The sequence below is a fragment of the Vulpes vulpes genome, chromosome 7, assembly GCF_048418805.1.
Source record: "Vulpes vulpes isolate BD-2025 chromosome 7, VulVul3, whole genome shotgun sequence".
In the NCBI taxonomy this organism is placed as follows: Eukaryota; Metazoa; Chordata; class Mammalia; order Carnivora; family Canidae; genus Vulpes; species Vulpes vulpes.
In genome coordinates, this window is record NC_132786.1 from 85783331 (window position 1) to 85809166 (window position 25836).

Here is a 25836-nt window from a genome sequence, read left to right on the forward strand (position 1 = left end):
TACTGTAATACAGCTTATATTTAACTTTCCTTGTTCCATGTATTAGGAATGTTCACATTTAGCTGTTGTAAAAGAAGTGAGGTTTGGTGAAAAACCAAAAGGATATTTGAATAAACCTATTGTCACGGAACATGATGTCAGGTTAAAGAGAATGAACACCCTCACACCCCCATGGGACTTGTATCCACCTAGTGGTGACATATCCCAATTGCAGTTTTAGTGCTTTTGAGTGACTTGACTTCATAACCAACCAAACTCTTAATCTCAATATTTGATCACAATGAGATCATCATTTATAAATGCAGTCTTTGTTATTAGATAAAACAAAATCCTTGACCCATAGAGGCCAAAATCAGAGTTTACTTTAAAAATTCTTTTTGTATTTCTAAGACAAATAATACATGAGCTTATTCAAGTTATATTTACCTTTGTTCAAATAACATTTCTAATAAATACAATAGACAAGTTTATTTTATACCTTCTGTATTCTGCTACTTCTCATGAATGTAAGCTTTTATATAGTCACTATTATCATCTAAAAACTAAAATAATGCTTTTTGGTTTTGCATTTCTAGTGAATAATATTTAATCTTGCTTTATTCATCTGTGATTTATATTTTTTCCTATGGATAATGAAAACAGCAAAAAAAACGGTCATGATTTTAGCATGAAAAAGTTCCAATATACATTAGTAAGATACTATTTTAAAATGTAAATAAAAACATAGGTCAAGTAGACAGTGGCCAAGGTTAAGAACAGTTCTGCTGTCTACATTTAAAAGTCATTAAAAGATTCATTGAAAAGCAGAACTCAAACTGATACTTAAAAAAAAAAAAACAAAAACAGAAGAAGCTATACAATAGGTAAAAGAGCCAATAAGGAGATCCTCATTGATTCCATGGCAGTGGCTTCATGTGGATGATAGTACAGCCTGTGACATTAGAAATAGATGGGGAGCCACCCCTCACTAGATGTGTGACCTTGAATATCTGTGAAATGTTAACAGTTATGTAACACTGATACCTACTTCCTCAGGACTGTAATTAGGACTCAATGAGATAATGAATGTACTATTTTTAGTGCACTATCTGGCAAGTTTAAGTAAATGGCAAATATTTTAATGATAATGATGCTGAAAATGGAAAAAAAAAGTATGAAAGGCGAAGTGCTTTGATAAGTTACAATGGGCAGAAACAAAAGCAAGTCTCTCTCCAGGACTTAAGGTGATTTTACAGGGCATTTAATGAATGAAAAGAACTCTCCTGTGGGAGGCAGACACCCTTGGGCCTGACCCTAGCATGGCTAGGATTAACCATTTGGCCCTGGACAGCTGACTTCATCTCTCTCTGACGAAGGTCACAGTGGTTTCAATGGGGAGGTGGCATGACCTGCCAGCAGTGACCTTTTATTTCCTCTCTGTAGACAAGGTTGGCTGCCATTAAGGAAGAGAGCTGAAGGAACACTCCATACTCATGGAGAATTGGAGTTGCTTTTTTAGTTGATTCTTTGTTCCATTTTATTGAAATAAAGAGCCCATTGACATTCAGCTTTCAGTGAAAGAAATTAACATCACCATGCCTGCCTATCCCAAGGAAACCCTACAGGGAAGCGGCCACTTTCCCATTCCCCTCCTGAGGACATGGCTTGAGAATAAGGCCACAGGCAAAAATCTGGATTTCAGTTGGCCTTTACTAGAACCCCAACTCATGAAGAGTAAACAAAGATGTAAGTACAAAACATCCAAATGTTATCTATCAGTAGTTCTGAGCAGTCACAGTGGTCGCACCGTTGGAGCTGAGGTTACTCACATTTTAGGGACACGTAGTTTACCCTGCTTCAGTGGAATGCATGCTCTGGCAGTGGGAAGGCAGAGATGAGGCTTCTTTGTTCAATGAATCCACTTTACAGGAAGCAGCTGTGTTCTCTCTCCTTCACATTGTTAAAAATTGTCCCCTTTCCTTTTATGTTACAAGTGCTATCAGAACTGAAGGGGCCTTTCCTTGCCGAAATAAGACTAACTATACATGTCAGACATTTCTGGGCCCATTTTGCTGGTTAAATTCCCACAAAATTAGTAATTCATAGAAAATTAAGTGTTAAAAGAAGTTAGCACGCTTGCATGCCAAAAGTACAATTCAAAGTTCACAATACAGGGCTCTGTGATATAAAGTGCCTATGAGCAGCTTCCTATCATATACTGAGGCTACAGAACTTCCCTGGAGAACAGATCCGTTGTTGGCATAAACTGTAGTCACGGTAGGCTTCTCAGATAGAATATTCTGGATGCGGAGAACCTATTCAGGGGATACAAAAGATTAATACAGAACCACCGTACACCCATGTCACTCAATCACCAATAATCCTTGTCTTCCACAATGACACAATGATTAGGAGGACATGCTGTTGAAACACAGCAGTTACCAATCTTTTTAATGTTTAAATGAAAGTACTGTTTTAAGCCTTCAAAGAAAGTACTTTCTTAAACCTTCTAGCTACTGCATGCCAACACAGGATTTAGTGTTATTATAGTAATTGAGCATTAATGGAAATACTTCCATACTAATGTGAGTACTTTCACACTACGCTGGCACGAACAGAAGCCATGTCATGTGGTGAGCTGACAATAAGCCAGGTATTTAAAAAAATTGCCAGTATACCACACAAGGGGGGGGTGCACGTCTTTATAGAAAACGCCTTTTGACTAGTTTCCACCATAATTTAATACATCAAAAGATTATCTTTCTAAAAGTATTTGAATAAGTGAAATTCTGCCAATTATTGGCTTAAAGCACTTACAAAATCACTGCATAAGTTTATTGTATTATTGGTTTAAAATAACTAAAGAACCCATCCCTGTGACAGTTTACTGTATTATTAGTTCAAAAGGACTTGAATAATTAAAGTTGAAAAATTAAGGTTTAAAAAAATATAAAAACCTCGGATGACGGAGGATTGTTCGGGTCATAAACGAAGAGCTTCTGGCCATTAGGATGACAGCCTACCAAGATGTCCCCCGAGGAAGGATCGATAGATAAATTATCCACCAGTGTATCCAACTTAAGTACCTTCCAAATGAAAAAATATCAATATCTAAATGACTTGAGAAACTTGATTAAATAATTTAGGGCTAACCTTTCTTGCCTCTTTACACATGGGAAAATTATACACAGCTCCCTGCTTCCACCCTTTTAACACCAATATTGCTTAAAATAAATTTAATAAACTGGTTTAGAGCCACTTTTCATCTTCCCTGAAATTAAGAAACTTTGGGTGATAATCAATCTTTCTAAAAAATGAACTCCTTTTCCCTTAAAAGATGCACAATGATCAGTTAGCTCAAGGAACTCATTCAAAGCAAAATAGGAAATTCTTAATCAATCTAAAATATGTGTTGTCAAGCAGGAAGAAAATAATAATGGTGTGGAACCCAATTTCTACCTTCATTTATTATTGAAGGAGCTGACAATGTGCATAAATCTTCATTTCAGAATTCATCTATTAGTCTTTTCAATTGTGAAAATTCTTATTGGAATTCATTGGGTGCCATCAGTACTTCATGGAATGGGCTCTAAATCTGATGCAAATATCACTCCCAACCCTCTGCTGCATATAATCAGTCAGTCCTTGTGATTGCTGAGGACAGGAGATTTGGCCTGGTGTACAGAGGTAATATTTAAAAACTCAGAATAGCAACCCTGGCATCATATTCTGTTCTAAGTACTGTGATAATACAGCGTAACTTCATAGTTACAAAGCATGATAGGTTAATGCCTCCTTTATATATGAAAATAAGTATTTTACCTTCAATTGCGTTAAATTCATATTAGGGTGTTTTTCCAAAACGTGGATTTCATGAGCCAGTATATCAGCAACGTAGATGTACCTTCACAGAAAGGACGCACTGGTTAGAGTTCCGTGCCAATATAAAGCTTCATTAATACAGTATGGAAGAATAAGTCTTAATAACCTGCCAAGAAGTTAATCAATGATGGGCCCTCAAGGAATCCTTGATAAAGGTCAATTTTTATTTAAAAAGTAAGCTTTCAAAATCTATTCATTGTTGCTACAAACAATCACAGAATTGTTAAATTATTTTTCAAAAGGTTTGTAAGGGGAAAAGTAATATAGAACATTATTTTGAATATAAAGTCTGTGATATTTGCCACTGGAAGGACAAAACCAATGTTTGGCTTCCAGAAAAAAGCTTTTATATTCCGTGATATAATTTGATTATTTCTAGATATCATTTTCACATAGAAATGTACGGTACAGAATATACTTTATTATTTATTAATAGCCATTCATACTTAATAAAATATTTATTAACATATTGAGAATTTTGAGAGTAAGAGATAAGTATCTATTCAGAACAATCTGTCTACATCTAAGGAGGGTGAATTAATGGACTACTCTATGGTCATTTTACTCATTGAATTGACCGTTCCATGGCAACTGTTCTATTGAGCAATTATCATGTATAAAGCCATGAGCTCGGTATTGTGACACACATAAAGAGGAGGCAGCCTTTTCCCAAAAAGGTTTTAATGTGTTGGGATGATCAGATTGGTTTGTACACACCAAACAAATAATACAGCATGACTGGTATTTCTCGTGGTAGCACGAGAAATATTTCAGGTCTAGAGACTGAGGAAATATCTAACTCCTGAGAACACAGAAGGCTTCACAAAGGAAAGGCATCTGCAGTGGATGTGGAAGGAGAGACTGGATTTGAGGAAATGAGGACAAAGAACCTTCTAGGCAGAAAAAAAAAATACACGCAAGCAAAGGCACAGGGGCAAGAATGAGAGACGCATATTTGCAAAATAATGAGTTCTTTGTCTAAAGCAGGAAAAGTATGAAAACAGTCAAAAAGGGAGGTTGAAACTGGCCTATTAAAGCAAGTCCAAGCCTTTAGCTTGCCTTGATTTGAGAAGCAATTGGGTCCCGCTGAATTTTTAGAATAACAAAGTGGCATAATAACAAATGGTCAATTCCATTCAACAAGTACTGAGCATTTGCTTTGCACCTGGCAGTGCTCAGCAGGAGGAGTCAAAGATGAAGCCCACTGAGCCCCCTCTTTCGGAAAGCCTTAAAGGCTCCTGTAATACAGAAGGACAAAACTGGCAACAAGGCAAAAAATGTCAGTGAGCTGAAAACGAGTTGGAAGAAAGTCTATCACACTAGCCAGAGAGGATGAGAACCTAAAGCAGGCAGGCATCAGGGGGAAAGGAAAGGAGATGAGGGTGGGAGGCAGAAGCCCTGGTGGAAGTAACACTGCTTGCTCGCTGGCCGGACTGGGAGGGTGGTGACAGAGAAGGAGAGAGCTGAATCCTCTCTCATCATTATTATTTGCAGCTTGGGTGCTGGAAAGTTTGAATTTCATAATTGAAAGATGAGAGTTGGGGAGAAAAACAGATTTGGCAGGAGAGTTACAGACAATTTAAATGATTCTACATCCATTTTCTGTAATCAACAAGAAAGAAGAAATTGTGTCATGAAAAAAGACATTTAGTTGTCAAGGAATGCCAAATTTATTTTGTGTTACATCTGTAGGAGTTTAAATTGTTCAGCATGCTAAGGTAGTACAAGGGGAAGTTAATAAAATTTAACATCCCTTGTATATGTTACAGTTGGACGTATAGAAACAGGGAGATCATTTGGGAGAGGGGCAATTTGGCAATATCTATTAAAGTTAACATTTAAAGAGGTCATTCTGGGGCACCTGGGTGGCTCGGTTGGTTAAGCATTTGCCTCTGACTCAGGTCATAATAGGGTCCTGGGATCCAGCCCCACAACCGGTTCTCTGCTCAGCAGGGAGTCTGCTTTTCTCTCTCTTTCTCTCTCTCTCTCCCCTCTTCCTATCACTCCGGTTCTTTCTCTCTCTCTCAAATAAATAAAAAAAATTTTAAAATAAATAAAGGAGGTCATTCTTTGAGTAAGTGGTTTTATTTTGAGGGTTTTTTTCTACAGAAATACTCGTACAAACGGGCAGAAGAGGAGTTCATAGTACTTTTAGCTAGTACCCAGCTGGCATCTGAACCCAGGTCTCCTTGTATCATCTCCAAACATGAAGATGGATTATGCTGCAATGCTCCCTTAAGGAGCTGTTCTTTAAAAACATCTGAAGAAGCTTCAGTGGTAACTGACAAATACATTCTTTATTTAAAAAAAAAATACAAAAAAAGTCCTATGTATCCATTAACAGAGAACTGGGTTAAATAACTTTAGGATCATCCCTATAATGGAATAATATGCAGCCGATAAAACAAAGATATATTCATTTAAAAGGAAGCACCAAAAAAAATAAATAAATAAAATAAAAGGAAGCACCTATCTCATGCTTTAATATGTATATGTAAATATGATCCCACTTCATAAAAATTTACATTTACAAAATTAAATTCTATAATGATATATAGCAAAATTTAGATATTGTAAGTAAATATATAATATATATGCTTTAAGTGCACATTATGTATTACATATTAACATAAATTTAATACTATTTAATACAAATATATAAATATATACAGTATATTATATATGAGCTATACATCATATATATATATACATATATATGGTATATGTCAGAGACCAAAAATATATCAAGGAAGCTTTTTACATTGGAAAAAAAAAAGCAAAGTGAAGAATTTGACCCAGCACACTACTAAGGAGAAATGAAGATACTCTTATAAGGAGTCATACTTTTTATCAGGTGAAATATTGATCCCATTTGCTGCATCAAATCCTTCTGCTACCACTTTAACTTCATCTGGACTGTAGTAAACAACATTTGCCCAGTGTAAGTTCAAGTATGTTTCCAAATACTTTAAGAAAGGATCAGAGAAATAGTGGTCATTGGTGGCATAGAAATGTGCTGGTCCAACAGCTATGATATCATTCACACTGAAAGAGAGAAAAATGACACATGAGAGAAAATAAAAAGCCAGTTGGTCTCCATATAAAGATTAAGTCTCTGGAAGGCATACACAATATGTGCTTTACATTTTTGGTCACAGATTTCCCAGGAACAGCTCAGCTAAAACTCACATGGCTATATTCATATGGATTCTACTATAATATCATTTTTCAGAGAACAATTTTGTATGATAACAGGTAATTTGAAGACAGGTCATTTAGCAATTATGGCAGGACTATTACAAAAGAAAAAAGAACCTAGTGCCAACAGGGTATGTTTTTTGACAGCAAGAAATGCAGGGTTTAGCAACAATATGAAAGGATATAGCTCTCTATAGTATAAAGCTGGAGAGAGCCTCACTGGCTGCTGAGCTGGTTAGGCCGTCAATAACATTTACCTAGCTTTCATTTACTCAGTTGCTGGATTTTCTTGAGTTCCTTTGCTTAGTTATTAGTCAAACTAAGGTTGACTGTTCAATTTCTACCTGACTCACAAAGCCGACCTGCCGAGAATGAACGGGCACTCAATAAACACTTGCAGAGAGATGGATGATGATATTGCCATAGCACAATGCTGCAGGTGAGAGATTTATATGCTAAAAACAATTACATTTTTAAAACCAGTTAGGCAAGGGCGTTATTAAATTTAAATTCCAATTACCCTATGCAAAAATTTCTGAAAGAGCTGCTTTCTTTTTTGTTAAATGAGAAACAGAGTTACAGGGGAGGTGAGTCCCCTCTTTCTGAAACAGCACCGTGATGCAGAGGCTGCCTGGACAGTATTTATGCTCCTATTTATTATGAAGTGCATTTTTTGGAAGAATGATTAGAAGTTACATGCATAAGCTCTAGCTAAGGATGGAGAAATTAAAAATGCTCATCAAGTCCAAACTTAAAAGAAGCAGTAGGCTAACACAAGCAAAGCTGGGGAGATACACATGACTCTCTTTTCGCCACATTACCAACCAGCTGTGTGTTCTGGAAGTAGGAGTGACCCACTTCCAGTCTGCATCCCTGCAATTCTGTGCAGCCATCAGCCTCCAGCTACCACTACCCCTGTGGAAGCACTTTGTGTTAGTACCAGACAAAACACAGATTTCATTTAAGCAGGCTACTCTTCCTTGCCAGGACAAGTATTATTGTTTGGGTGATGAGTCATCTGAGATGGAAGGTGACAGCAGGAAAAACAGTGAGGTTTGTCTTTGACTCCCAAGATGGTTCTGAAGAGCAGCTCCCCTGTAATCCTGTGTTTTATCATTTCTCAAGGGAGTCCTTACAGAACACCGATTATTAGGAGTGACACGGACTTTCCGTGCTCTACAAGGAAATTACGCACACACACACGCACATGTACTTATGTATGTGTATGCATACACGTATTTTCGCTCTTATCAAGGCTAAAGGACCATCGTGGGGAATACATGGAAAAGCCAGACATAAACTGGAGAATGAACAAAAGGGCTAAGTACCTTGGAAGAAGTTCATGTTTGATTGTTTTTAGATGCAGAAGAGAATTTTCTTCTTCTTCAAATTTAAAAATTTCCACTGTATTCTTGAATTCTGGATGGTTTACAACAAAGAGATAAACTGTGTCGTCTAAAGAATTGAAAGAACAGAGTTAATTTACAAGACAGAACCATAGGACCTCTGGGCAGACACTGACATTTAAATACCACAGGCGGGGAAAGGTTGAATGAATGTATAAGCCATTAGAGGACCTAACAGATCATTCTTCTTCCCAGGCTCTCCCATCACTGTCTGGCTGGTGTTATTTCTGATCATTGGTCCCCTGACCTTTAAGAAAGAGTGTTTCCCACTCCATATACCGAATTCATGAATAATCTGTTTATAGTTTAATTCAGAAATATAGCTCTTTTTTAATGCAATAATCATAGATATATGAAAAAGGTTATGAAATCTAAACATTCTCCCAGATGTTATCTGATAGAAATTCCGAACATAGCCTAAAATGCTGCTAGCTGGAGAGGTAAATGATCAGTTTATCTGTATGAATAATAACAAAATAATTCATGAGTTAATTGTTCTTTTCTTACTATAGATATGATCCAAATCTATTTTCCAGTTATTTGCAAACCATGATAAGTTTCTCAGTGTGGGGAGCTCATCAGCTCTTACCGCTGTCTATGAAGGTGCTGATACCATGTGGATTGAACGAAGCCAAATTGAACCCACGGCTGATTCTTAATTCCAGTGCCCTTGGGTTTTCCTTTTTTAGATCCATCATTAATATCCCTCCAGGCTTATCTGGGGAAAAGCTGTGGAGTCCTGGACATTTTAAACCCTTTTTAAAACAGAGGAAAAAGTTAAGTAGAGAAGCTTAAGGGTGTTTATGGGCTAAAATAAACATATATGGCAGTATAAATAAATGATAGAAACTTTGGTTAAAGGTGTTTTCACTATAGCTACAAACAGCAAGAAAGCAGAGAGGATACAATAGAAAAAAATAGGAACTGGGGGCCAAGAAGTTGCAAGATTAACAAGAACTGATTTTTCTGAGTTCAGGCACAAGACTCGGGGTGCAGTCTCTTAAGGGGATACCCAAAAGGTTGGTGGACTGGGATATACCAGGCAGACTTGAGAGGCATGGGGACAGAAGTGAAAATTTACAAATGGGCTGTTAACCCTCACGCCCTCAGCCTGCCCTTTGCTCCTACAGAGCCCAAAGTCTTGGTGAATGATGCCAGTCAACACTCGCCTCCTTGTCTCACACTCACGTCAGCAAATCTTGTTGACTTTGCCTTAAAACATCTCTTCATAAGGATATGAACCTTTCTCACCACTTTGTCCATGACTGCCCTGCCCCAAACCACCAGCCCAATTATGGCAACAGCCTCACAACTAACTGCCCTTTTTCATTTTTTCTGGCCTTTCCCTATGGAAGGTTGGTTTCCCACCAGCATCCAAATGATGTCACGCCTCTGATCAAAACTCCAGCTCACTCAAATTACAAAGTAGAAGTTCTTCCGATTGACCAAAGGACCTGTGTGATCTGCCCTGCTCAGCCTCCTGCCCCTTCACCTCCTCAAACACTCCAGGTCTCTGCCCTCATCTCCTATTGGCACACAGTTTCCTTGATGATCTTCAAACAAACCAGCACATTCTCACTTCAGGGCCCTTGTACATACTGTTCCCTCTGCCTAGGAATGCTCCCTCCATCACTTCCCCATCCCTGCAAGATCTAGGGCTCCTCGATGTTTTATATCTATGTCAAATGTCACTTATCACCACTTGGCACAGATACATATTTAGACATACATAAATGGCAGCCTGACCATACCCTCAACACAGCTGTCCCTCTCTACTGCCCCACTTTCCTATATTTCTCAAGTGCTGCTGTCATCTGATACAGATTCATCCTCTCCCCATTGCAACATGAGTCAGAACTTTGTCTCATTTATTCACTGCTAGATCCCAGGGCCTGGAGCAGTGCCTGGCATAAAGTTCATCCTTTTCTGACTAATTGCGAAGATCATGTACAAGATCCCTGTCTGTATACTGATCTGTTTGGGGACTTAGGCCTATTCCTATACCAATATACCACTCTTTAACTACTATAGCTTTATTTTTATACATAGCCAATATATCTATGGCATGTCCCCACTCCTACACCTCATTGTTTTATTTTCACAAAACAGTCTTAAATATTTCTGCTTATTTCTCTGTATGAATTTGGAAAATAAAGCTGTTATGAATGGAACATTATTATTTTTATTTTTATTACTATTACATTTTCTATTTGGCTTTTCCCTGTGCGTGGGAAAGCCAGTGAGTTATTCCATGTTCATTCTAAACCCAACCATTTCAATAAACTCTCCCCTCAGGTCGAATAGTCTATTAGTTGAATGTCTTGGATTGTTTAAAAGGCAGGTAATGATGATGTCTGAAAATTATGGCAGTTTTTTACTTTTTTTCTACCTCATATTTCCTTTTCTTGTTTTATTGGGTTATTAAGAGCTCTAGTAGATTACTGATAGTTATAATATTTAGGGGCATTTTCTTCCTTTTCTAAACATTTATAGGAAGGTGGCTAATGTTTTACCACTAAGAATGAAGTCTGCTGTAAGTTTCAGAGCAATTATCTTCTATTTCTTGTTTTCTTGGAACTTTCAATCAGGAATGAAATGTTGAATTTTATTTAATATTTTCTGAGGACTCACTGAAAATATCTGGGTCTCTTCTCTTTTAAGTCTTTTAATAAATATTTTATGCAAATCTAAAAGAGTATACAAAACTTAAGTATCACTGTATGCACAAAATTGAACATAATAGAAATTCTCTCCAATTTAAAAAATCCACCAAAATGATAAAACTTCAAGGCTGATAGGCTCAGTGCGGAATAAACTGGAATTACACTATTGCCATATGGCAGTGCCATTTCAGTGGCTAATAATCTCTATTTTGTATCACTATCCCATAAACAAGAGCATGGTTTCAATGCACAGAAAGCTCTACCAGAGATGATGATAACTATTCATGTTGATTTTAATACTCAGTATCATTTAAATCTGTTTTTTCTCTTTTTAAAAGCTTTATTTTTACTTGCAGCAAAATACACATAACAAAATTTATCATCTTCACCATTTAAAGTGTACAGTTCAGCAGTGTTAAGTACACTCACATTGTCATTTAAATCTTTCTTATATCCCATTCTGGGTCATCCAGTTCTTCATTAAGTGTGATGTTGGTTTTGGGGTGACCCTCAAACCCATAACAATGGAACAGGATGGGTTGGATGGGCTAACTAACAAGCTTGGAAGAGGAAGAGACAGCTGCCATGAGGTAGGTATACATTCCTTGTTTAGAAAGGAGTGCATTCTGGGAAACAGTAGAGACAAAGCTGAGTAATTTAAAAAACAGCAGTAAAGTGGGATTGTTTCTAAATTTGAAAAAAAGAAAGGACAGTCATATAACCAAGGAAGGACAAAAAAGCTGAAGAAATTCCATTGAGACGGCTATAAGATCACTGTGGCTGTTGTAAGCCTATCAGTGAAAATGACTATAGATTTATGTGCTTGGAGACCTCACTTCTCCCCATTCAGATTTATTCCTATGGGGTTTGAATCTTGAAACAGTTGAGTTCTGGATTACAAAAATCTCTGAGAGAGGGGATCCCTGGGTGGCACAGCAGTTTGGCGCCTGCCTTTGGCCCAGGGCGCGATCCTGGAGACCCGGGATCGAGTCCCACGTCGGGCTCCCGGTGCATGGAGCCTGCTTCTCCCTCTGCCTGTGTCTCTGCCTCTCTCTCTCTCTCTGTGTGTGACTATCATAAATAAATTAAAAAAAAAAAAAATCTCTGAGAGGGCAGCCCAGGTGGCTCAGTGGTTTAGCGCTGCCTTCAGCCCAGGGTGTGGGCTGAGATCGAGTCCCACATCAGGCTTCCTGCATGGAGCCTGCTTCTCCCTCTGCCTGTGTCTCTGCCTCTCTCTCTCTGTGTGTCCCTCATGAATAAATAAATAAAATCTTAAAAAAATATATCTGAGAATACCTCCTTCCAAAAAAAAAAAAAGCAAGTGCTTTTTATATTCCTCAGGATTTTTGTGTCTCTAGTTATGAATAATTTTGACAAGGAGTTCCAATGTTTTCTCGTAAGCTTATATACATGTGTAAACGTGTACTTCCCAACACATATTTCTAGTAGAATACATTACAGAGTTCTCCTAGAAGTATCATTTTAATCATTTTGTGTAGGTGATTACATAAAACTTGTCTTTTGAAGCTGTATTTTAAAAATTTAATATAAATATTAGTGTTCTTGCCAAAGCCCAAATGTTTCCTTTTTTTCCTCAACGGTAACAATTAGCTGTTCAGTCTTCCACCTAAACACTATCAGGAACCTGATGAGCACCTTAACCCTCAATCCCCTCTAAACTCAGTTCTCTTTCCTTTCCCTTGTGTCTGACAACTGTTTTATGAGGGCTGTGACTCTTCCGAAGCATCTCCATGCTTTTCACATCTGAGTCTGAGAGCCTGAAAATAATGGATGCTAAGAGGGAACAGAATCGTCACAGGCCGCTTTCCTCAAGAAAAACCAGACCCATGACAATACCAAGGACACTCACAGGGGCCCAAGCCAGAGAAGAAAAGTGGTCAGAACCTCCTCATCGCCCACTTACAGAGTTTTCCAATTAGATGGCTACTGGTGTAGGCCCGCACACAGGCTGATCAATTTTACAGTCTTTCTAATGTATGCCCAGGGAAGTGGTTATTTTTCAGCTTCTCAGAATTAAGGCAAAAGTGAAGAGTATAAATAAACTCAGTTGATGACTTTCACAAGAGGCTATTCAGAGGAAAAAGGAAGAGAGAAAAAGCCTTGGTCTGGGAAAGTTGATATTTTGTTTGAAAATAAACAAGAACAAGAAAATGAGATTAAAATTGAGTATCTAATGGAAAGAAAGATAGATGTTGGATTTGAAAAAGTATAAGGTAGTGTGGAATCTCCACTACCACACCCAAAGTATGCTTTTTAATAAGAAACTTTTGGAACAGAGACTACATTGGAACGTTTTAGTGCAGTGGGGACACAAAGAGCAATTAGTCAAGTGGCAAAGATTATTTCATCTCTGCATTTAGATAAGCTGTAGGACATTTTCCAAAATCCTGTTCATACTATATTTTTTTTTTCCAGAACATATATTTGAAAGTAAGGAATTTTACAAACAAGCTACTGCTCTGCAGGCCTCATCCAACTTCCCTGGACCTCCTCCACTGAGACCAGGGAAGCAAGGAGATACTCACCACACTAAAGAAAGCCAGGCCATTGGGAAGTATATCAATATCATCCGCACCAGCTTCTGTAAGTTTAAGAAATAGATAAATGTCATGTTCAAATTCCATTATTTGTTAGATGGAGCATAACTGGGACTTAGTTTACTTTATCAGTGCCTGTATTTTTAGGAATGGCTCTAAGTTTTTCCAAGGAACCAACCACTCTCTTTAATACCCGTCAGTCTAAATCCCTTCCTGTAGTGCTCCTCTGACTTTAAATGTTAGATATTTTATGTTTACTCAAATCAAAGTCAAGTAATCACCACATTTCCAGCTATAATACAGAAAAAGTTGACATCTGTACACTCCTACGATAAACATCCAGATGTCTGTACAAAAGTAATTGACATCAGGGGAATATTACTTTCAGAGAGAAGGGCTCATAGTCATTTAACCATGCAAATATCCTTGTCCCTTTCTCTGCTCATTCAATCTGAAGCAAACTCAGACATTTCTCTCATTAACAGAGATAAAACACCTGGGATTATATATTCCCTCTTTAAAAAACAATGTCTGCTTGTTCTCATAAGTGAAGAAAGCTTCCCATTTAATCTTTAAATTTAGGCTTTAAACTACAGAAAACAACCAGTAAAAGAAAATTAATGAAAAATACCATCCACCTAAGCCAGCTGAATCTTCTAACGCTTGTCTCTGAGCAAGCTACAATTACTATTGATTGTTTATTGATTGTCTGCAGTACACTCCACACAGCACAGCAAATAATTAGACATAAGACCTTCCCAGTGGTCTCACTGTGTAAATTCTGTAGACAGATAATAGACCCAAACACAAGAAAAGAGGAATAAAAATGGCTTAGATTAAGCCAAATCATGACACATTCTCTGAGTCCACAAAATCCAATCTTCCCCTTTAAGACCTCTCCAAAGGCTTTCTCCAAGATTATTTCTAGGTTGTCAAAAGCAAACAGCATCTATGCAGCCATTTTGGTTTTGATTCATGAGTTTGCATTTGGCCGGTTGCCTCCAGTGTTGTTGGCTCTATCATAGTGGAGAAAAGCACAAGAAATTATAAATGCCAAGAACTCTGCTTTGTAAAGACAATTGCAATCATGAATGCCCTCATGCCTGTTCCTTGGCAAGATGATATGCTTAAGCAAGGCATAATGGAGGAGTTCTGAAACTGGGTCTGTGAATTCCTAAGGAGCCACAAATGAGTTTTAGAGTCTAGGAACTTGTTGCAATTCTGTACAATGCGAAATGTCATCTGTATGCTCATCTGAGAAATTTTCTATTAAAAGGATCCTTGGCTTTCAGTAGGTTTAAAAAATGGCCAGTAATAGCACAAAAAAGTTTTAAGAATCACTAGTCTCTGGCCGCGTGGTGGTTCTCAAATGGTAATGAGCAGGGACCAGGGGAACTTAACACATATGTGCATATGCAACCACAAACATACAAACGCACACACTCACATATACATGTCACTCCAAGTTTTGGTTTCTGGAACCATTTAGTAGGAAGTCAATTACATAAAATGTGTTGCTCCTGAAAAATTACTTAAAACATTTTAATTCCAATGTGTACATGTTTATACACATAGAGCAAGAAAAGATACACAGAAGCAGATTAACAATGTTTCTTTGGGTGGTAGGATTATGAGTGATTTTCATTTTCTTCTTTATATTTTTGTTTAAAGTTTTCTACAAGTAATAGTATTGTTCTAGTAATCAGGAAAAGAACAATGTTTTTAAAAGATATTTTCATTTCAACCACATTGTAACCTTTCTGTTTAACCCCATTGCTTAATTCCAAGAAAACAAGGTCTTATCTGTAGTTTTTTTTAGTATATTTTCCAGAATCTACCCCCACCCCATCTTAATTTTATATCTATTACTACAACAGAATTTCATCATTTCGGGATGCCTGGGTGGCTCAGCAGTTGAGTATCTGCCTTCGGCTCAGGGAGTGATCCTGGGTCCAGGGATTGAGTCCTGCATCTGGCTCCCTGTGAGGAGCCTGCTTCTCCCTCTGCCTATGTCTCTGCTTCTCTCTCTGTGTCTCTCATGAATGAATGAATGAATGAATAAAGAAAGAAAGAAAGAAAGAAAGAAAGAAAGAAAGAAAGAAAGAAAATATTTTTAAAAAGAATTGTATCATTTCATATCACCTCTTTAGTGTGATTACTGCAAGAGTAGTCAATGCTGGAGAAATTTTTTCTGCTCTAATTAGTAACAGGAGTAGTAGTACTAGTAGTAACCGGAATAGCTAGTAAGATACAGTGTTTACCAAGGTCCAGGCTCATTGTTAAGCACTTTACATACATTATTTCACATAGTTTCTAACAGCCTAAGAAGCAAGATTATTATCTCTTATTTTAGACTTAAGAATACAGAGCCTTTGAATGGGGAGGCAAATTGTTCAAGGTCACAGACTGGGGACCTGAGACTCACATCCTTTTGTTCTAACTTAAAAGCACACATAAAAAAGACAACCTAGCATCGAATGAATTCTTACAGTCAGAACCATCTCCTGGTTCCTCTCTAAAGACACTTTACTTTGTAAATTTGACTGTGGTCAATTCCATAGGTTGGCTTTCCCCCACAAAAGTTTGGTTTCCATTCCTCCTAACAAGATCTTCACCAAACCATATTCTGTGCTTTTCTTTAACAGCCTCTCTCAAAACCCTCTTGTGCTAGTAAGTCTTCTAGCTTAGTACATCTGATTTTAAAACTTTTTTCTTACTTCCTTTGGTAATGATTTGTGTCAGAGATGGCCAACTGCTCCCCAGTATGCATACTCCCCTTCTACCTTTTCAGCTATAGGCACATGTCAACACAGCTCTGGACATATCCTACTCCTCCTTGCAATAGTTGTGGCCATTTACCTCCATTCAGATTAATGGGATGTGAGAGCACAATATGCATGCAATTTCTGGGTAAAATAGACTAAGCATAATATCCAAGTCTATGTTCTTTCTATTCTTTCTTGCTGGGAAGTGGCAATCACTGGAATTCTAGGCTTGGACCAAGAAAGAAACAGTATGTTGAAGACAGTTGTGTTGCTTCATCAGCCTTTGTCCCAGATTGGCCACATGGAACGCAGTCATCTTATCACCGTAGGCCATTTGCTTATTTCTGAACTGCCAAGTAAAAGAAAATAAATTTCTCTCTCCTCTAGGTATAACAGCAAATCAGCCCTTGCCATTCCCAATAGAGTATCTAATATGTAATGTACCTATTATTCTCCACCTTTTTGGCTCACTGGTGAGGTATGTGTGTTAACCACTCTGGGAGGAGATACTATATTGGAAAGAGAATTTGCAGAAGGTACTAAGCCCTTCTGAGCCTTGGGTCCTTATCTGTCATAAAAAGAAAAAAAGAAATCTAAATCTCACAGTAGCATATATTTTATTTTCCTTTCATAGGTAGACTGTAAAGCAACTGATCACAAGGGCTGCAAACCTTAATGCTTTTTTTTTTTTTAATCTCCTGAGTAGCAGTTTTTGTAAAGGTCTTGATTGCCAAGTGTATAAAACCGCTAATTAACTCAAAAGAGACAATCCATTCAAAATTTTATTTTAGTCCAGAACTCTGAATGCATGCATTTGCAAAGACATTTAGAAAATGTTTTAAGCTTTTAAGCTTCAAACAGACTTAACTAGCTCCTGTCATTATAATTTTTATTATTTAGATGCTGACATTAGGCCAAATCTTGGGTAAAAGCTTGGTTTCTGTCTGTAAGATACAATGGGAAGGAATACAAAAAAAAAAGGACAGTGAGCCTACTCTGTGACTCACAAAAAACACATATCCTGTATGATATGTGGTAGATAACTATTTATTAAAAACAGAAAGACATGAGACGATATGTATAAAGCACCCAAGAATTGCAAAGAGTTCATTTCTAGTCATGTAGCATTAGTGTGTATATGTGTGTGTATGTGGTGTGAGTATGGGTGTTGATGGGGATGGAAGGGTAGGGAAAAGTGGTCTTACCTCTTGGAGGGATAGCTGACCTCAAGTGCATGACTACTACTGTTTCCAAAGTGCAAACTAAAAAAGAGAACCCTTCTACCCTGTCGCCTACCATAAGAAGTTGCTTTTTCCTGTATGGGAATGTATATGCCCAGCACACTGTTACTCCTTGTAATGCAAAAGACCACCAAATAAGTGATTGTTATTAAAAATATAAAAACACATGCTATTATTAACCATTATGCATCACTAACATAGCATTCAACAAATGTTCATAGAGTGTGTGCTAACCACAGAGCAAAAAAAAAAAAAAAAAAAAAAAAAGGAAAAAAGGCACAATTCTAATTAGACCTAAAAATGTATCCCAAATGTGCTTCTAATCACTCATCGTCTTCGCTCTGTTGCCTTTTGAAGTGCCTCAGAGGCATTAAACACTTCACAAGAAGGGCCATAGGTGACATATTTCCTCATTCTTTCCAATTCCAGACAGCAGCTCACACACATCACAACATAAAGGTCACAAACACAGACAGACGCCTGTTCAGAATACAAATGTCTTTGGGCTTGTTTTTCTCCGAGGAGCCCTCCATCCCAGTGAGTTGTAACACCAATACACTTGGCGGTTCATCCTGTAATGTGTCTGGCTGTGCCCTATTGTCTACTCAGAGACTTCAATTCACAGAAGGTGGGCTCCACGGGGCCAAGGGCTGTTTAATAATTTGACAATTATTAACTCAGTAGCAAAAGTAACCTTCGAGATCACTGACTCAACCTCCCAACCTTGTACAACATCCCTCACAGACGCCATCTGGCTTTTGCTTTGTGGCCAGTTTTGAGAGGGCTCTTCATGATTGCAATCAGAAGGCAGGATAGAGTAGCAGAGTTTCTTCGGACTCCAGACAACCTTATTTCTAGAACAGTCTGCCTTATCCAGCGCAGATCTAGACAGTCTGGTATTTGATACTGAGTTTGTATCCTCCTGCTAAGTGTGTGGGCCACAGTAACAAAGAGAAGAAGCTTCAGGAGAAAAAAGTCAAGGAATCTAGGCCTAGGGAGATAGGACTGGGAAAAGTATCAAAGTAGCAATAGAAAATAGTAGACAGGGCACATAAAAAACAGATGTTTAAAGAAGAGGCAAGAAACAGAACCAAAAAGAAAGTTTGAAGAAGAGAAGGCTGCTCTGAAAACTGATAGGTTTCATGAAAATGAAGCCTTCTTGCATGTGATCCAGCAGAGGATCACTAGTTTGTTTTTGCTTAAAGAGCATTTTGAGCCCTGTCTGTGGTAAATATGCTTATAAATATGAGCTACTGAGTTTATTAGCATTGCCAACTCCAGGGCAACATAACAATGGCTAAAATTTTTAATATTTTTTAATATTTATTTATTTTTTTTTTTAGAGAGAGGGAGGAAGAGTGTATCCACGGGTGCATGCACTTGCGCACGTGCTCACACACACACACACACACACACACACAAACATGTGAGTGGGGAGAGAGGGGAAGATAATCCCAAGCAGGCTCCACACTCAGAGTGGAGCCCAGTTTGGGGTTTGATCCCTCAACCCTGAGATCATGACCTGAGATGAAACTAAGAGTTGGACCCCCAACCAACTGAACCACTCAGGCAGCCCAACTATCAAAACTTTAAACAGATATGCTAACTGAACAACAATCTCACTATTAAGAATTCACTCTAAAGATATACAAGAGCTCTATGTACAATGATGGTCACTGATTTGTTTGTAGTTGCAAAAAAACTACAACCGTCCGAATGTGCATTAGGAGGGAAATGATTAAATAAATCCTGGTACCTGCAAACATTAAAAAGATTGAGGTAGACCTACATGTGTTGATGTGGGAAGCTGTTCACACTGCATTTGGAATAAGCAGGTTGTAGAATATAATCTTATAGTAAGATGCCATTTGTGAAAAATATGTATGTGTGCATATGTTTGCTTGCCTTTGAGCTGGAAAGAAAAACTTTATCTCTAGAGTTATTTCTATAGGGATGGGGATTTTTGTTGACAGATTTTTATTTTCCATTTTACTTCTCTTCCTTCTCACACCTTCACTAGCTGACTGCTACGCTGTCAGAGCACCGCTTCCAGGGGCCACACAGTGAAGATACAGACTTTACAAAACTGGTTCAGAAACGTCACTAAACAAGCAAGAAATCAAACAATAAACATAAGATTACACAAATAATTAACAAATTGCAGCGAGAGTGAGAAAGAGAAGAAATACAGGTGCATGAGATCAAAAAAAGATTGACTGAAGAGGTTTTTGTGATTTAATGTGATTTTTCCTCTGATAAACACTAGTGGCATGCCAAAATACTGTTAATGAGTTTTTTTGTGTTGGTGGCCAAACGATGTAGGGTGTATAGCCAGCATTTTCTCATACTTACCGATTCCTTTAATGAGGTGGCAGTTTGGAAGGTCTACAGATTCTACTTCTCTGGAGGCTTTAAGTCGATTCCTGTTTAAAAAAAAAAAATCTATCTGTTTATGTATTCCTTGCTTTGTTGCAGACAGGGTTTAAAGAGGCTTACAGCAATACATAAAACACAGCATAAATCTAAAGCAGATAAAAGAGAAGATAGAAAAACAAGGGTAGGAACATAAAATCGCACCAGAAATGAAGTTAAAATAAAAATGCATATCACAAAGTTCTATATGTGAATGTGGGTCATAAAAGAAAGCCAATAACTCAACAAATAAAACTTGTAATGCAAGTTCCAATGCAAATACAAACACGGCACCACCAGGTCACATTTCTCACGGCTCTGATGTTACGGGAAGAGCTCCAGATGTAGAACCAGAAGCCCTGTCTCCCTCCGGAGGGCCCAAAGGAGCCAAAAAACACCCAGGCCCTCTGCAAAATGACACAGTGCCTGACAGGAGGCCGAGAGAGGATGTGGGTTCAGAGCCAGGCACACAGAAGATACCCCACAAACAGCCATTAAGAAATACATGGAGGAGGTCCCGCCCCCATCACAACATTTATTGGGTGAGAACTTTGGAGAACACCAACTACTGTAACAAAAGTACATGCTGTTGTTTCACAAAGAGTAAAAGTGCAGAAATAATGAGGAGATGGTGAACTGTAATACAGTATCTTCCCCACCCCCGGGCCCGGAAGAGGACCACAAAGCAGTCTGGCCAAACGCATCTGGGAACTCTTTTTTAGAAGCCACATGTTGTAGGCCTTCCCTTCTCGTCCCTAGCTGTCTCTCACCTTCTCTTTCTGTTCTCTACAGTCATTAATAATCATAATGCTCACAGACTAGTTCACATTTTTTCAAAGTGAGTCACACATACCACACATTTAAGAGATAAAACTGACAATTTGCCGCTTGTCCCTCTCCTTTTCATATCACTGACGGTGTCTGACTTCCAGACAAGAATTTGGGGAAGGTTACCAGTCTCAGGAATGTGGAAGAAGGCGGAGGCCTACCTAACCCAGAATTATGAACAGGTGGTAGCGACTATATATTTTGGCAACTCATATCTCGTATATAAAGTCTGTATATAAAGTCTCTAACTAAAATGTTCATCAGTGTGTTACTTCAAATCGTATAATTCAAATAGTGTCAAAATTTCTCGAAACACTATAGCAATAAGGCAACAAAATAAAAATTAAAGTGAATAAAATAAATAGGTAAAATATACAGGCATAATAAAAATTAAAAATAAGTCTTTAAAAGTAAAGCAATAAAAAAAGACCATAAATCTCACATTTACAAGTCCCAGGAGTGATTTAAAGGGGGGGGGGGGAGAGAAATATGTATATTTCGCCTAATGTGGGGAGGCTGAATGACTTCATTTAATTGTAAAAACAACCCTAAGTACGTACCACTGTCCCTGCTTTAGGGATGAGGAAAGTGACTCAGAGGTGAAGGAACTTTGCTGAGGTCTGGCACCTGCTGGGAAAAACCTTCCAGAAGCAGTGCTCTAACCCACTCTGGTATTTTTCTCAGAAAGAGTGAAGAGATCCGTGTTTCTGTCTTAGCAGCAAAGCTACCTGATGTGACTCTCTATGGGCTTCAGTCTTCTTTATGCATAAAATAAGGATGAGGCTAGGTGACCTCCCAGGTTCAGTGGACACTGCATGACTCCAGAATGGAGATATGTCAGTAGGTTCCAGCTACGGTTTCATCAAGTTTCTGTATCATGCATTGGTTTGGGTGTCACTTTCATACAACCTACTATTATGCCCATTTAACGATATAAAAATAGATAATGAGAATTGTCATCTACCATTTTCAAAGATAAATTATATGGATAAAATAAAATTCAGATGTGTTTAAATGGTTTAATATGGGTTATTTTTTAGAGTCAACTTAGATCTGCATAAATGACTGATAATTACACACTGCTAATAGGGCAATCTTCATCAACTAGTTAAGTTGTACAATATCATCTCTAAATACACAGACTGCCGACTATTCAAACTAGAATTACACATGGGCTGTGCATAAATTCTGGTTAACCAGGTCATTTTTTTCCTTCTTTCTTTTATAATAAAAGAAAGATGGGATTTTGCTTCCAACCTTTGTGACCCATCGAGACTTTCAAATTCATTCAGTGGAAAACTGCTAGGCTTTTTACCTGGTAGAAGTACCAGTTCCCGACTCATTACTGAACTTCTGTATTCCAGGGTGCTAGGCCCTATTAGCTGACAAACCTAAAGCCATTCTCACTTCCTTTCTTCCTTGCTCCTTTCCATTGCAGAGAGAGACAAGCCAAATATTTGCTTTCCCAGCCTCCTTTATTTTTAGGGGCAATCCTATGACTTGGGCTTTGGAGAAAGATTTTTGTTCCTGATAAAAAAGGCAGATACAAGAAGAGCGCTAACTGGAGTCACCCCTTCTCTCTTCATGATTTGACCACACATGCCGTGCTCAGGACTGTAACAACCATTCAGCAGCCTTAACATGACAAGATTGAAGACAGAAAGCCAAAAGTGAAGGACTGAAGGACAAAACTATAAGAACCTAATTTTTTGATATGATCATGGGCTTAAGGGACAAGCTGTAGAATGACTCTCCTACAAAGTTTTTATCATGTGAGAAAAATAAGCCTTATATTTGTATATGTTATAATTAATTGAAGTATAATTGAGGTATGTTACTTGAGGCTGAAAGCACTCTTAACTGTTAATAGAATTAAGATGTTTGGGGGAATATACAAGAGAAAGCTACACAAACCTCTTTGGGCTAGTACATCAATAAGCCTAAATGCTAGTTAATTCAGGCCAAATTAAAAATAAATAAGTAAATGGTACAAACACAAATAAGTGACATTTTGGCACAGCCTACTTGCTCCCTAGCACTTATGTCCATAGCCTGCTTATGAATGTACTAGGTCAGAAACAGCTGTCTGCTGTCATGCAGACATTGCTAATCAATCCCAGCATTCTTCCCCTTTAATCCATAGCCATACTCACACGCAACATTCCAGGCAACCACTACTGCTCTGGGTTCTCTTTGCTTTTCTCACTTTCCTCTTCTTTTTCATTAAAAGTTGGTTATTTTTCTTTGAGTCATAACTATGTGATAGGTATAATACAACAAAGCAAATACATTGTGTCCCTGGGGCACCTGGGTGGCTCAGGGGTTGAACGTCTGCCTTTGGCTCAGGGTGTGATTCCAGGGTCCTGATATGGAGTCTCACATCTGGTCCCTGCATGGAGCCTGCTTCTCCCTCTGCCTATGTCTCTGCCTCTCTCTGTGTGTCTATCATGAACAAATAAATAAAATCTTTTTAAAAAATACACTGTCTTTCTTCAACTGAGCCAGCAATCATTTCCCCAATGACATCCACCAGACACATGTACATCAAGTTTCCTCATCTTGGGGTCCAGTGACCTTCAAAGAGTCCATGGGTAAAATTCTGGGATCCGTGAACATGGATGGGGGAAAAATAATACATCTTTATTTAAACCTTCTGAAATTAAGCATTTCCTTTGATGATGAGTGCAGGCAAGAAACCACAGAACTTTCTATTAGCAGTATCTGTGTCCCTCTGTCAAAACAGAAATCGCAGATACTGTTATACCACATTTCAGTTGTGGTAAATATCTCAAAATATCATTTATACTCACCACTACTTCAAAATATCTATAGCTACATATTTAACTACCTTTATATCTATTTAAGGCTTTAATTAAGAAGCCTATGTTACTATATCATACATTAGATTTTTAAAATAGGTTGGTAATGGTATTAAAGTATATAAATTAGTATTAACTCAAATAGTATTTAATTTTGTTTTGGAATCCTGTGTATTTTATTTTATGCATTTAAAAACATGATGTTGACCAAGGGTCCATCAACTGATCAATAGATAAAGAACATGTGGTATATATATAACATAGAACAGCATTCAGCCATAAAAAAGAATGAAATCTTGCCATTTGCAATGACATAGACGGAGCTAGAGAGTACTATGCTAAGTGAAATAAGTCAGAGAAAGACAAATACCATATGACTTCACTCATATGTGGAGTTTAAGGAAAAAAAAAACAAATGAGCAAAGGAGGGAGAAAGAGGGAGGAAGAGAGAGAAATAAAAAATAAAATGTTAATTATAGAGAACAAACTGATGGTTACCAGAGGGAGGTTGGGGGGAGGGGGATGAGATAGGTGATGGGGATTAAGAAGGGCACTTATCGTGAAGAGTACAGGGTGATGTATGGAAGTGCTGAATCACTATATTGTACACCTGAGCCTAATATAACATTGTATGTTAACAAATGGAATTAAAATAAAAACAAAACAAAACAAAAACAAACAAGGAGCACCACATGTACACACACAAAAAAATTTTAATAAAATAAAAGCATAATGCTAAGAAGCCAAGGCTTTAACAGACTGCCAAAGAGATCTATGTCACAAAAGTCTAAGGGCCCCTGTTTGCACATTGTCATTACAGGTAACTTTCACTGAACACTTACTATATATTTGGTGTTGTTTTAGCACTTTACAAGAATGAACTCTTTTATTTTTCATGGCCCCACTATGGAGTGTGTAGTATTAATATTCTCATCCTACAGGTTAGGACACTGAGGTACAGAAAGGTGAAATAAAAAGCCAAGAACCCAGGTAAACAATGGAGCTAAGAAATGAATTCAGGCTATCTAGCCACAAGCATGAACCCTTAGCCAATAGTCATGACCATGAAATCAATTTCTTTTTTTTAAATGTTTTTTTAAAAAGATTTTGTTAATTTATTTATTTGAGAGAGTGAGAGCAAGAGCAGAGGGAGGGGCCAGAGGAAGAGGGAGAAACAGATTCTCTGCTGAACAGAGAGCCCTTTGTGGGGCTCGATCACAGGACCCTGGGTTCATGACCTGAGCTGAAGGCAGGTGCCCAGCCAACTGAGCCACCCAGGTGCCCCTCAATTTCCATTTCTTTTATTCAGGAGACAGCATTATCCATACAGAGTGGGAGGAGAGGGGCAATTAGTTATTATGTTGCCTCATCTTCAGCAAACTAGGAACACAGTGTTACTACCTGGCATGGCTTTGTTCCATATTTCATGGCCTTTGAATTTACAAACTACTTGTGGGGCTTTATCTTTTAAGTACAGACTTAAATATAGGCAAACGGGGGCTTTATCTTTTATATACAGACTTGTAAAACCCATTGGAATTCACTCCTTGGGCCCCTGTAATGCTTTTAGTACTTAGTAGCTAAGAATTTGTGAGTAAGCATCTTAGGCTGGAAGTAATTTGCTCCAAAGGCAGGAAAGGCAGTGGGGAAATTGGGGCATCCAGAAGACCTGGTTTGGAGTATAGGTTCAGCACTAATTACCTGCTGAAATAACTAGTTGACCTCCTCCAGCCTCAGCTTTAACATGTCTAATACAGAAAGGAAGACATTATTGCAGAATGAAGGCATAAATGTAAAAGGCTTTCTTTCCAAATGTCAGTACATGTATGTATATTTTGGCTTAGGGACACCTGGGTGGTTAAGCACCTCACTCCTGATTTTGGCTCAGGTCATGGTATCTGTTGTGGGATCGAGCCCCACATGGGGTTCCACACTCAGCAAGAAGTCTGCTTGAGATTCTCTCTCTCTCCCTCTGCATCTCCCCCTTGCTCTCTCTCTCTCTCAATAAGTTAAAAAAAAATTTAAATGTACATTTTGGCTTAATATTAAAGAACGTTTGACACTTTTGACACAATGATCAGCACA

The 25836-nt window shown here is 38.0% G+C and overlaps 1 protein-coding gene across 1 annotated transcript in view; it reads right to left on the reverse strand.

The window, feature by feature from the left end:
* Positions 1–25836, reverse strand: part of PON2 (paraoxonase 2) — a 29289-nt gene continuing 3453 nt past the window's right edge. The window contains exons 2-9 of the mRNA XM_072764332.1: positions 20045–20115; positions 13675–13730; positions 9055–9220; positions 8388–8514; positions 6706–6906; positions 3802–3883; positions 2937–3065; positions 1–2294 (exon numbers count right to left, since the gene is read on the reverse strand). Coding sequence (XP_072620433.1) covers positions 2136–2294; positions 2937–3065; positions 3802–3883; positions 6706–6906; positions 8388–8514; positions 9055–9220; positions 13675–13730; positions 20045–20115 — 991 coding nt within the window. The 3' untranslated portion in view covers positions 1–2135. The remainder of the gene's footprint in view (positions 2295–2936; positions 3066–3801; positions 3884–6705; positions 6907–8387; positions 8515–9054; positions 9221–13674; positions 13731–20044; positions 20116–25836) is intronic.